Raw genomic sequence first — 13,119 nt, 5'->3', positions numbered from 1 at the left:
CCTCGGGTGGCCCAGCGGGCCGGAGTCTGCCGTCGACTGCTCCGGACGCCCGGGCGGAGGACACCCCTGAGGGGGAACGGCCCGTGAACGCGCGCGGAGCTGCTCGCGCCAAAAATTCCAAACCGGCCTCGAGGCCCCTCCCCCTCCCCAGTGCAGCCCGTCAGGGATGCCCAGGCTCCGGGGCTCCTCCCCTCGTGCTGCGTGCGCGCCGCTGCCCCGCCCCGCCGCTCACTGCGCAGGCGCACAGGGTGCTCTGCGTTGGCCCCGGGGCGTGGGCGGCCGGGCCTCACCCGCCCTCTAGCGCTTGCCGCCTAGTCTCTGGGACGTCCACCGCACTCCAGGCCTCGCTCCCGTCACCCACCGCCCTCGCTGGGCTGGTGTAGTGTTTGAGTCCATAAAAGGGACGGCTATCCCGATTCTTGGAGCAGGCATATCCCCAGGGTTACTCCGGGTAGGACCAGGAAGTTCCTACGACCTCCTGGGTCCCGGCACCCCACTTCTCACTCCGGCCATGTTATGAGCCAGGGTCGCAGTGGCAGGCCAGACACACACCCCCCAACTTCTAGCGCGCGGCTTCGGAAGCCAGAAAAAGCCGCCTGTTCCAGGCAGCTCTCCAGACAGGCAGGACTCTGCTTGGCCTGCCCTCGCCTACCTGCAGCTTCCCTGCCAACAGGCACCAGCCACATTTTTTTTTTTTTTTGAGACAGGGTCTCACTGTCACCAAGGCTGGAATGCAGTGCTGCGGTCCTCCCACCTCAGCCTGCCGAGTGCATGAGATCACAGGCCCGCGCCACCGCACTCGGCTCACGTATTTTACTTTATTTTGAGACAGTGTCTCATTCTGTCGTCCAGGCTGGAGTGTAGTGGCGAGATCTCGGCTCACTACAACTTCTGCCTTCCAGGCTCAAGCGATCCTCCCACCTGAGCCTCTTGAGTGGCTGGGACCACAGGCGCGCGCCACCACACCCAACTAATTTTTGCATTTTTTTGTAGAGACAGTGTTTTACCATGTTGGCCAGGCTAGTCTCGAACTTCTGACTTCAAGCGATCCGCCCGCCTTGGCGTCCCAGAGGGCTGGGATTACACCGCGACTGGCCGCAGGATCATAGTTCACTGCAGCCTCGAGCAGCCACTTCCGGGGCAGCTCCTCCATTCTCTGAATTTGAGACTTGCTCTCGGCTCAAATCCCTTTAGCGCCGTCCTGGCTGAACGACCTTGGGAATGCACTGAGCCTTTCTGAGTTTAGGATTAGTCTCCTCTCCTGAAAAAAAACAGCTGAGGATGCTGAGATGATCCCCTAAAGCGATTAGTAGAGGCCCTCGCGGGGCAAGCCGGGCTAGGGATTGTTACTTTCCTCACCTAGGGGCTCTTTATTCGTTTAACTGGGTGGGAGGAGTCACGCTTCCGGGCAACCCTCCTCCAAACGCTGGCCTTCTCACCCACACCTCTCCTTCCGCCTTATTTTTGCTATTGTCCTAATCTCTGTCTGATGTTGTATCTTTTGTTTGTGAGTTTACTTGTTGACTACCTGCTCCTCCTAGCCCTGGCCTCCAGAACCAGGCCCCCAAACCCTTGGTGCCCCCCAGAAGTCTCTGACAGGTAATGGACTGCAAAGCTTCCCAACCATTCAGTGCCTGCACCCTCTGTAAACGCTCTGTGCATGGAGCAGCAGTGTAGGGGAGGAGAGGCTGGAATCCTGGCTGGGGGCGGCAGCCCACCTGCCTGCCCCTTTCCTTGTCCTTCGCATCTCTGGCAGCTGTGCTCCAGTGACTCAGGCAGGATCCTTGTTGATGACTCCAGACTGACCCCCAGGAGGCCTGGGGCACACACAGGCCCCTCCCCAGCTTCCTAGGGCTACCTCTGCCCGCCCCATCTCCCCGACAGGTCCCCTTCCAACCGCCCATTTTTGAAAGTCTGATTCACAATGATAATTTAAAAAAAAAAAAAGGCATGGAAAGACATGCTTCCGATGTAAATTTCACTGTGTGAGGAAAGGCTGTAATATAAATATATGTAAATGGAAATAAGGAGCGGGAGCAGGTAAGTGCGTGGACTGTGGTGTAAGGGAAACTAGGGCTGCGATCCTGTCTGTCCTGGTTTCTGCATGTGTAGCATGGGGATAAAAATAAAAGTTTTCTAGCCTAGGCAACATAGCAAGGCCCTGTCTCAAGAAAGAAAAGAGAAAAGAAAGGAAAGGAAGGAAGGGAAATAAAGAAAAGGAAGAAAGGAAAAGAAAAAGAGAAAAAAGAGAGGGAGGGAGGGAGGCAGGCCGGCCGGCCGGGAGCGGTGGCTCACTTTGGGAGGCTGAGGCAGGCAGATCACGAGGTCAGGAGATTAAGACCATCTAAACCATAGCTAACATGGTGAAACCCTGTCTCCACTAAAACTACAAAAAATTAGCTGGGCATGGTGGCGGGCGCTTGTAGTCCCAGCTCCTCAGGAAGATGGAGCAGGAGGATCGCTTGATCCCTGGAGGCGGAGCTTGCAGTGAGCAGAGATCGCGCCACTACACTCTAACCTGGCCGACAGAGCGAGACTCCGTCTCAAAAATTTAAAAAAAAAAAAACAACAAGAATGAAGAAGAAAGAAAGAAAAGGAAGGAAGGAAAGAAAGGGAGAGCAAAGATAAATAACAGAAAGAAGAAATAAATCAGTGAGGCACAGTGGCACACACCTGGAGTCCCAGCTCCTCAGGAAGATGGAGCAGGAGGATCACTTGATCCCTGGAGTTAAAGGCTACAGTGAGGGCCAGGCGCGGTGGCTCACGCCTGTAATCCCAGCAGTTTGGGAGGCTGAGGCGGGTGGATCACCTGAAGTCAGGAGTTGAGACCAGGCTGGCCAACATGGTGAAACCCCGTCTCTATTAAAAATACAAAAATTAGCTGGGTGTGGTGGCAGGCACCTGTAATCTCAGCTACTCGGGAGGCTGAGGCAGAAAAATTGCTCGAACCTAGGAGGTAGAGGTTGCAGCGAGCACAGATCACACCACTACACTACAACCTGGCTGACAAGAGTGAGACTCTGTCTCAAAAAAAAAAAAAAAAATGGCTGCAGTGAGCCATGATTGAACTACTGTACTCCAGCCTGGGAAACAGAGTAAGACCCTGTAAAAAATATAGAGTAATAATAATAGTTCCTCCTTCCTTGGGGAGTATGAGCACTAAATGAGAAAATGCCTGTGAAGTGCTTAGCACAGAGCCGAACACACAGTAGGGGCTTACTCATTGTTTAAGAATAACAGGCTGGGCGAGGTGGCTCACGCCTGTAATCCTAGCAGTTTGGCAGGCTGAGGCGGCAGGTCACTTGAGCTCAGAAGTTTGAGACCAGCCTGGGCATATGGCAAAACCCCATCTCTACAAACAATACAAAAATTAGCTGGGCATGGTGGTGTGTACCTCTGCTTCCAGCTACTCAAGAGGGTGAGGTGGGAGGATCCTTGAGCCCAGGAGGTGGATGTTGCAGTAAGCCGAGGTGGCACCACTGCACTCCAGCTTGGGCGACAGAGCGAGACTCGGTCTCAAATTAATGACAATAATAATAATAAAACAGTAAGACCCCCTCATCTGTACAGTCTGTTGCAGTTTTCAACGCTGCACTCTGGGCCAAAAAGAGGCCCCAGGAGGAAAGAAGCCGGGACTCCTCTAACCACCCTGGGGTCACAGGGACCGAGGCACTGGCTCGCAGGGTTCCGGAACAAAGCGCTTGGCCGACCTCCTTCCGGGAGGAATCCCCCCAGCCGCAGCCCAGGAACGCAGTTCCCGCTAGTCCCACCCGTACGACCAGGCGCGGGCCGCGCGCGCCCCCATGTGTCCCATTGCCGCCATAGCACCCGCGGCTCCGCCCAGACTCTCCCAGGAAGGCGCACATCCGGTTTTGGCCACAAAAGGAAAGGCGAGGCCCGGCGCGGTGGCTCGCGCCTGTAATCCCAACACTTTGTGATGCCGAGGCGGGCAGATCACCTGAGGGCAGGAGTTTGAGACCAGCCTGGCCAACATGGTGAAACCCCGACTCTACTAAAAATACAAAAATTAGCCGGGCGTGGTGGCGGGCGCCTGTAATCCCAGTTACACAGGAGGTTGTTACACAGGAGGCTGAGGCAGGAGAATCGCTTGAACCCGGGAGGCAGAGGTCGCAGTGAGCCGAGATCGCCTGACTGCACTCCAGCCTGGGCGACAAGAGCAAGACTCCGTCTCAAAAGAAAAAAAGCCTTAAAGTATAAAAAAAAAAAAAAAAAAAGACACTAAAAAAAGAAAAAAGAAAAAAAGCAGGCCGGGCGCGGTGGCTCAAGCCTGTAATCCCAGCACTTTGGGAGGCCGAGACGGGCGGATCTCGAGGTCAGGAGATCGAGACCATCCTGGCTAACACGATGAAACCCCGTCTCTACTAAAAAATACAAAAAACTAGCCGGGCGAGGTGGCGGGCGCCTGTAGTCCCAGCTACTCTGGAGGCTGAGGCAGGAGAATGGTGTAAACCCGGGAGGCGGAGCTTGCAGTGAGCTGAGATCCGGCCACCGCACTCCAGCCCGAGTGACAGAGCAAGACTCCGCCTCAAAAAAAAAAAAAAAAAAAAAAGAAAGAAAAAAAGCGAGGGAATGACGACCACAAGTGCAAATGTGGCTATCCTAATGGGAGGGAGGGGACTGTGATGGGTGCTTCTGCGGAACTGATTTCTTGACCCAGGTGCTGGGTGCACAGGGGTTTGTCTCGTAAGTACGTTTGCTGCACAGCACATTCTCATGTGCGCTAATCTTTGCATGCTATGTTTCACACTCAAGGTTTTTTATTTTATTTATTTATTTATTTTCAGACGGAGCCTTGCTCTGTCGCCCGGCTGGAGTACAGTGGCGCGATCTCGGCTCACTGCATCTTCCACCTCCCGGGTTAAGCGATTCTCTGGCCTCAGCCTCGAGAGTAGCTGGGACTACTGGCGTGTGTCACCATGCCCAGCTGATATTTGTATTTTTAGTAGAGACAGGGTTTCACCACGTTGGCCAGGATGGTCTCGATCTCTTGACCTTGTGATCCACCCACCTCGGCCTCCCAAAGTGCTGGAATTACAGGCGTGAGCCACTGCGCCAGGTCTGCATAAGGTTTTAATGAACTGGCAGGTGGGTGGGAAGAAGGAGTTCATAGAGGTCAGCTTTGCTGGTGTGAGTTGCCTTGGGATGCCTAGGAAGGTACACTAGAGGCTCCGATGCTTGGGTATGGGCTGAAGAGCTGCCCAAGCAGAGTGGCCTGCAGGACCCTCAGCACAGCTGCGAGTGCAGAAGGTGTCCGCCCGGCTGGCGCCTGGCCACCGCTCCAGCTGTCCTCCCCAAATTCCTGCCCTCACAGGTGCCACTGGTGTCAAGCAGCTGGCAGGGAGTCTCTTGCCATTTTAGGGCAATGCATTTCCTGGGTCTGGGTCCTGCACTTCCAACATCCCTGCTGTCGCCCTGCCCTTGGCCCTCAGCCCTAGCCCCTCATAGCTGCTCCTCTGTTCAGAGGCTGTGCTGTGTCCCCCTCAGGCCAGGGTGCCTGGGAGCAAAGGGTAGCCCAGGTCAAGACTCCATCAGGGGCTCTCCCAGCCCACACACAGTCTCTGTGCCGTCAGGCAGGCCCTGCCTGGGTGGGTCTGGGGGTGAGTAGAGAGGACTGGCTGTGCTAGGAGTACAAGTGGTGGCATTGCAGGGGCTGGGACACCCGACTGGACCCAACCTGGTCCTGAGTCACTGTCAGGCTGGCCCAAGGCCCTGGACTGGCTGGCATTTTCCAAGGCCATGCCAGCACCAGGCAGCCTGGCAGTGGTGGCGGGCACTGGTGTTCCCTCTGGCAGTGGCCAAGCAGGCGCCCATCCTTTACCTCCCACAGGGCACCTCCTGGTTTTCTGCCTGCCTCCTCCTGGGCTACGCTTTCCCAGCGCCCTGCAGGGCAAGCCATGTGTCTGTGTAGGAGCTCTCAGCTGGCCTCGGTCTCAAGCAGACGCCTCATCCCGTCTGGCATAACTGGGCCTGCTGCCCGCCTGTAAGCATGTAAGGTGCTTGAGAGCAGGGACAGCAGGCGTGGGGACTTCCAGACTGCTGGGGTTCAGATCTCAGCCCCACCACTCGGGAGGTGCACAATCTGAGCCAAGTCCCTTCCCCCTGCCTCTGTTTCCTCATCTGTAAATGAGGAAAAGCAGCAGCTCCTCCCAGTAGCCCCAACACAGAGGTGCTCTTATTGTCATTTTAGGGGAGAGTGAACACACATGGGAAGGCCCCAAGCCAGATGGAGTGGGTGTTTGCACCCCGTGCGAATCCAGCACCCAGCTGCTAGCCACGGGGCTACTCGGCTACCCTCCATGAATACACGGGGGACATGTGCCTGCTGCCATGGGCGGGGCAGGTGGCCTGGCAGGAAGGCCCTCCCAGGGAGTCCGAATGGACTGTCCCTGCTACCCTGGGCACTCCTAGGATGGATGGGGCCAGGGGGCATCCCTGAGCCCCTGTCAGCCACCCATGAAGGTCCAGCCTCGGGGACCCCAACTCATGGCTCTCTGCCAGGCAGGACAGGAGGGGGGCGTTCAGGGCACTGTTCTGAGGCGCTGGGCTGAGGGGCCCTGCCGTGAGCAGGCAGGCCTCGTGCAAAGGTGGGTCTGTGGTGGGGAGGTGGGCGTGAGCCCTGTGGGGGGCTTCATGTGTGGGGAGAGAGAGCAGCACTGGGGCACAGCCTACAATGTGGGTGAGGGGGAGGCAGAGAGGGAGGGGGTGCAGGGACCTAAGTGCTGGGCTGGCCTATGAGTAAGGGTACCTGGTGGTAACTAACCCTGTAGTCTATTGCTGGCTGGACCTGGCCGCAGAGGTGTGGGCTCAGCAGCCTCTCTCGGAGAAACCTCTGCTGCCCCTTCCTCATTATAGCCCTCTCCAGACCCCCAGCCTAGCTGCGCTGCTTGGCTTGGCAGGCTAGACTCCTTAGCCAGAGGTGCCAGGAGGGGCTGGCTGGGCCAGGGACAGGCCAGCAGACAGACAGGGAGCCTTCCAGACGAGGGTGCAGGGGCTAGGGGCTGAGTCACTGTCATCCCCAGCCAGCCTGGTGGGGTCTGAAGGCTCATTGAGGGGTGGTGCCTGTTGTCCAGACCCCCATGCCCGGCACCTCCCTTCCAGGCCCCCAGCACGGGGCCCCAGCTACAAGTTCATCCACCCAGCCCCAGGCATGGAGAGCTGCTCCAAGCCCCCCACGTCCCCTTCTCAGCCTCTCCTGCAGTCCCGCCCCCCAACCCTGAGCGGTGGCTCCGCTAGTCTGTGTTAGTGTTAGAGTTAGAGTCGCTGCTGAGGCAGGAGATGAGGCAGAGCTGGAGGGCCTCCAAGGACTCTCAGAGAGGCTGGGCACAGTTGGCCCGTCCTCATGTGTCCCTGCCCCTCCTGCAAGGAGGAGGGAGGAGGAAGGGGTGGCTCTGAAGTTTGGGGCTCTGGCCCACTCTGGCAGGTCGAGCCTCCATGAGGACAAAGGACCCCCTGGTGGGGTCTCTGTGGTCTCAGGACTAGACGGGATGACGCCTGGCTTTTGCTGGGACCACCAACCGCCTGTCAGACAGGGTCTGAGATGCTGTCACCTCCACCCCTGCTGTCTGCAGCACTCCAAAGCCCTGGTTCCTGCCCTCTCCCCAGCTGTGTTTGGGCTGGGCCTAGGGTGCCTGCCTGCCCCTTGCTGGGGGGACATCTGAGCCCTCTGGGCCTGGAGCCAGGGCCTGAGTCACGGACAGGGGTGGAGAAGTCTAGGGGGCCTGTCCTGCTGTCAGCACCCATGATGGATGAGGGGCCAGAGCTAGACTTCTGCCACAGGGAGAGGTGGGGGGCTGAACCCCCAGGGTCTGCGGGCAGAGCCTCTGCCTCTCGCAGCTGGGGTGCCTGGATGAGGGTCCCCACCCAGCCAGGGGTGTTTAAAGGCCCAGAGGTTGTGGGCACTCCCACACTGCCTAGAGTCATGGGTGCCTGGGCCTTCCCTGCAGCCCTTTTCCTTCTCTGCCTTACTTCTAAGAGCCTGCAAGGTGGTGAGGGCAGCTTGGGGCTCGGGGTTGGAGAGTGGGCATCTGTGACTGGGGCTAGGGGTCCAGGTGGGGCCCTGGCCGGATACTGGGGTTCTGGAGATAAGGAGGGCTGGGGTGTGGGAAACCTGGTCTGGGCAGAGAATTCAGACAGTGAGGGTTTCTGGGGGCTGGAGGTTAGATGCCTGGGCCCTGCCCCATCTCAGCCTCTGGGGCCCCCAGCCTTGAGTCAGTACCACTTTGCTCCCCCAGGGCTGCCCCCGCTGCCTCCTGGCCTGGGGAAAGGTAGGTGGCCCCTCTGGCACTGGGGTCAGGGAAGAGTCTCCCATCTCTCCCGCCCTGGGGTGTGTGGGAGCTCTCTGGGACTCCTGATGCGGGGCCCAGGAGAGCTCAGGGCCCTTGCTGTCTTCCGGGCAAGGAGTCTCATCAAGTATCCACTCGGGGGGGGAGCACAGACACCCTGCGCTCTGGGAAGAGTCCACCGGGCAGAACATGCAGCCCTGAGGAGGGGCCTGGGCTGCCTGAGAAGGGTGGGCAGGTGTGACAGCAGGGGCGGACCTCCCGGCAGCCCAAAGGGGCCTGGAGGGCGAGAGGAGGGAGGGGACAAGAAGAACAGAGCCTGCTGAGGGGCAGGAGGCCAGTGTCATGGAAGGGTCTTTACTTCAGGGACCTGGGGGGTCCTAAAGGTAGGAGGAGGGGCTCCCCCAAGCCCTGATGCATCTGAGCTCAGGAGAGAAAGATTGGGGGGCGGAGGCGGTGAGAGGTGGAGGAGGAGATTTCCAGGAAGGGAGGGGAGCCCAGTACTGAGAATGGATGGGAGAGGAGAGGAAGAGAGCGGAGTGGGATCTGCCCCACAACACCCTAGAGCCCCGGCTCAGACACCTTCCTCCAGGTCCAGGGACCCTCTAGCCTCCACTGCCCTGGCCCCACACTACTTACCTGCTTTGCCCTCTACCCTCCTGTGACAGCAGGGAGACTGAGACCTGGAGAACGGGGTGACATCCAGATTTGGGCCCCTTTGCCCCCTCATAAGTTCCCCTGCTTCTCCCTGAACCCCATAGGCTTAGAGAGCCCAAATGGCTACCAATCCGTTAAAAGCTGGTGGTGGGGTGCTCGGGGAGGGTGGCACACCAGCTCCCAGCTGCTCCAGCACCCCAGCTCAACATCTCAGTTTTCCCACAGCCTATGACCCCCACAGTGGTCTGGGAGCAGGTGAGGCCTGGCATAGGGAAGGGAGGCATCTGAGGGCAGGGTACAGGGCAGGGAGGAGGCAGGGCAGAAGCAGGGAAAGCTGGGTGGGGGGCAGGTAGAAGGGAAAGCAGTCATCTCAGAAATACCAGAAATACGCGGGGACAGAGCTGAGCCCCAGAGTGTCCCCCAGGCACCCTGGCTGGGGAGAAGGGAAGGCAGGCAGGAAGAAATGGAGCGGGGCAGGGAAGAAAGGAAAGAGAGAAGAAAAGAAGGAGAGAGGGAAGGAGGCAGGGAAGGCGGCTGAAAGCACCCACCTGTGCCCCACAGCCCTCCACCCTCATGGGAAGGGACTGAGTTCCCACAGGCCCACTGCTTGGATAGGTTGTGGGCCAGGTGCGGGGTTCTGGGGAGATCCTGAGAGAGGGGTGTCCCTCACCTCCCTGTCTCTCCAGGATCTGAAGGGGGCGTGAACCCACAGAAGCCAGGTGAGCCCTGCCCCAGCCCCAGCCCTGTCTCCCCCTCTTTCTCTCACACTCCTCACCTCACCTCATCTGTCTCTCCAGGGTTCAGGGTCAGGCATGGCTGGGAACCCAGCCAGGTGAGAGCCGTGGGGTCCCCTCCTTGCCTCCCTCCCAGGCCTCAGAGGGAAGAGGCAGGATTGGAGAGTGATTGTGGTGGGGGGATGCACAGGGAGCCTCTCAGGTTTGCTGGTGTCTGGCTTAGTCCAAGGAGAGGTCCAAGGGTCTTGTACCCCCACCTCAGCTGGGACCCCAAACCTTCTCAGCTCACCTCTCTCTCTCCCACAAGCCCTTCCACTCAGATTGGCTATGGAGCAGGTAGAGGTGGGAGTGGGGGAGCTGGAAGCCAGGATTCTAGGGGTATCCCTGGGATGGGGATTCCTGAGCCCCTCATCTGATCCCCCTCTTTCCCAGACACTGAAGGGGGCATGAAACCCCAGAACCTAGGTGAGGTTCACCCAGCCCCTGCCTGCCTCACTCCTCCTAACTCCCTCCTGCCTTCTCACCCCAGGGTTCAGGATCTTCCCAGGTGCTGCAGCCCAGCCAGGTGAGGCGGGGATGTGAGTATGGAATGGGAGGGGCTTGGGGGTGCCTAATCTTTGCCTGATACTGTGGGGGAGGGGATGCAGCCAGATCAGCATTTCCAGGTTCCTCTCCAGGCTCCCCCAGGCCTCAGAGAGGGCAGAACAGGTGGGTGTCTCACAGGAGGTGGGCAGGAGGGGGACCATGAAGAGTTCTGATGTCTGACTTTGTAAGGGGACAGGGGCACCTGGGCCTCACCCCTGCCTCAGCTCAGTGTGGCTGTGGAGCAGGGAGCCTGGGGCAGGAAGGCGGGGCCCCTTCATCTGCCCATCTCTCTTCCCAGGCTTTGGAGGGGCTGTGAAACCCCAGAAGTCAGAAGCGAGCCCACCCCACACCTGTCCCAGTGTCCACTTCCCGCCCTCTGTCTCTGTCTCTGCTCGACGCCCCATTCCCCCTCCTCATGTTCCTCTGGCTCTGTCTCCCCAGGATATGGAAACGGGCTGGGAGCAGGGGCCTTCCCAGTGGCCAGAGCCCAGCCAGGTGAGGACACGTGGGACAGGACCTGGGCTTCCAGGAGGGAGGGGGAAGGGGTAGAGCAGAGTCAGGGAACCAGGAGCTGGAAGAGCTGGGCTCTGGAGGGAGGGCAGGGCTCAGCTACTCTGTCCCTTCCCAGGCCCGGGAGTGGGCTTGAAACCTCCGAAGCCAGGTGAGGCAGAGCCCCGCCCCGCCCTGCCCACTTATATCCAGGCGCCTCTGTGTCCCCCAAGCCTGCCCACCGCTCATGGCCCTCGCCTCTGTCTCCCCAGGATTGGGGAGCAGAAGTAGTTTGGGCGCTGGCATTCTTCCAGGGGCAGGAACCCCACCAGGTGAGGGTGGCTGGGCAGGGGCCGCAGGGAGGGGCGGGCAGGAGGGTTCAGGGTCCCAACTCTCATTCTTAGGGGAGGAGCTCTTGGGGTCAATGTCAGCCTCTTTCTAGCTCTCCCCATGCCTGGGGGAGAGGGAACCTCAGAAGCTGATGAAGGAAGGACCCCGCCCGCATGCCGCCACCCTGCCATGCTCACCGTGTCTCGTCCCTCTCTGTCCCCCTCTGTGTTATCCTCCCCAGGTGCTGGTCCCTCTCTGGCCTGCCAATGCTGTTCCTGGGGTGGGGACTCCTGTGGAGGTCTCTGAGCTGCTCCCTGGGCATGCGCCCTTAGAGAACTGTCAGGGCATGGGGCACAGCGGCCCTGGGGTGGTGTTCGGACCCGCACTCCACATGGCCTAGCTCCAGCCTCTGCCTCCCTCACCCCACAGGCCCAAAACCAGGTCAGGGAGAGTAGGGTGGAGCTGAGGGCCTGGGCTTGGGTCTGGGGGCTCCAGGGAGCTGCAGGCTCCTTTACCTGATCTCTCTCTCTATTCCTGATATGGGGCGGGGGGTGAAACCTCCGAAGCCAGGTGTGCCTCCCCTTTCCTGTGTCCCTGTCCTCCACTCCCTGCATACACACATCCAGCCCCAGCCTCTGCTTCCTCCTTCCACTCGGTCTCCCGGGATCTGGTGATGGGAACGGGATGGGAGCTGGGGCCTTCCCACGAGCTGGAGCCCAGCCAAGTGAGGGCACCTGGACCACACTGGGATTCTAGGAGGCACAGGGAAGAGCCAGGGGATGTCAGAGGTCCAGAGGGCACAAAGTTTATTTCTAGGGGAGGACAGGGGATGGGTGGGGTCCGTGAGCCCCTGCTCTTCCCTCCCCTATCTTGACTGTTTCCCCTGCATCTACGGCCTTGTCCCACCCTCAAGCCCTCCCCAGATCCACCCCTCACACACTGCTTTTCCTCCCAGGATACAGCAATGGAAACAGACCGGGAACCCAGCCAGGTCAGGGCGGAAGGGGCTGGGGTGGCTAGGAGGGACAGGTCAGGGGCCCGGGGCCACACTCTGGGGACCAACGGATGGGCTCTTGGGGTTCATTCATTCACCCAGTCTCCCCTGAGCCCCCCGCCCCAAGTCAGGCCTCGGCTGGGCATGGAGGACACCTGAGCTGGTCAAGCGTGGCCATGGTCTGGACTCCCAGGTCAAGAGCCAAATCCAGCTTCAAGTGCGGTCAGGCCTGGGAGGGAGTTCACAGAGACAGAAAGGGAGAGGCAGGGGTCCTGCGAGACAGAAAGGGGGAGGGCAGGGCTCCAGGCCCTAGCTCATTCCCACTGCACCACCATCCACACTCCTGTGTCTGCGCCTCAAATAGGTCCTGCCACTCAAAATGGCTTTGGACCAGGTAAAGAGGGTGGGGACGGAAGTGGGGAACCTGGGGCTGAGATTCTGGGCACAGGTCCAGAGGAAAGGATCCCTCACCCTCTCTTCTTTCCCCCAGGCTTTGGAGGAGGTGGAAAACCCCAGAAGCCAGGTGAGCCCCACCCTGTCCCTGTCTCGCTGCCCATTTCCTATGCATCTGCCACTGCTTCCCTAGAGTCCCGGATCTCCTCATTCTCTTTGGCTCTTTCCCCTGGGATTTGGGAATGGGAATGGGCAGGGAGCCAGGGCCTTCCTGGGAGCTGAAACCCAGGCAGGTGAGGCCCTGGAGTTCTGGGAGCATGGAGGTCTTAGGAGTTGGGGGTTACTGATATGGGGGCCTGTCCCTGGTCCTGAGCAGAGAGGAAAGGCTGGGTAGACTAACAGAAAGTCCTTCCCCTTCTCTTCCCAGGCCTGGCAGGGGAACTAAAGCCTCAGAGAGCAGGCGAGCCCCAACCTCTAGTCTCCCAACTTGGTCTCACACAACAAACCTCATTCAGCAAACCAATCCAGGCCTGGAGCGGTGGCTAACACGTGTAATCCCAACAGTTCGGGAGGCGGAGTTAGGTGGATCGCTTGAGCCCAAGAGTTCAAGACCAGCCTGGGCAACATTCCCAAGCTG

General features: G+C 59.4%; 1 protein-coding gene across 1 annotated transcript in view; it reads left to right on the top strand.

The window, feature by feature from the left end:
* Positions 1–9,872: 9,872 nt before the first annotated feature.
* Positions 9,873–13,119, top strand: part of LOC105517644 (glutenin, high molecular weight subunit DY10-like) — an 8,148-nt gene continuing 4,901 nt past the window's right edge. Inside the window, exons 1-5 of the mRNA XM_011950257.1 lie at positions 9,873–10,027; positions 10,221–10,256; positions 10,718–10,771; positions 11,038–11,111; positions 12,580–12,612. Of these exons, the coding sequence (XP_011805647.1) occupies positions 9,874–10,027; positions 10,221–10,256; positions 10,718–10,771; positions 11,038–11,111; positions 12,580–12,612 (351 nt within the window). The 5' untranslated portion in view covers position 9,873. The remainder of the gene's footprint in view (positions 10,028–10,220; positions 10,257–10,717; positions 10,772–11,037; positions 11,112–12,579; positions 12,613–13,119) is intronic.

This window comes from Colobus angolensis, unplaced genomic scaffold, assembly GCF_000951035.1.
Source record: "Colobus angolensis palliatus isolate OR3802 unplaced genomic scaffold, Cang.pa_1.0 Scaffold303, whole genome shotgun sequence".
Taxonomy (NCBI): domain Eukaryota; kingdom Metazoa; phylum Chordata; class Mammalia; order Primates; family Cercopithecidae; genus Colobus; species Colobus angolensis.
This window is presented reverse-complemented; position numbering and strand designations above follow the sequence as displayed.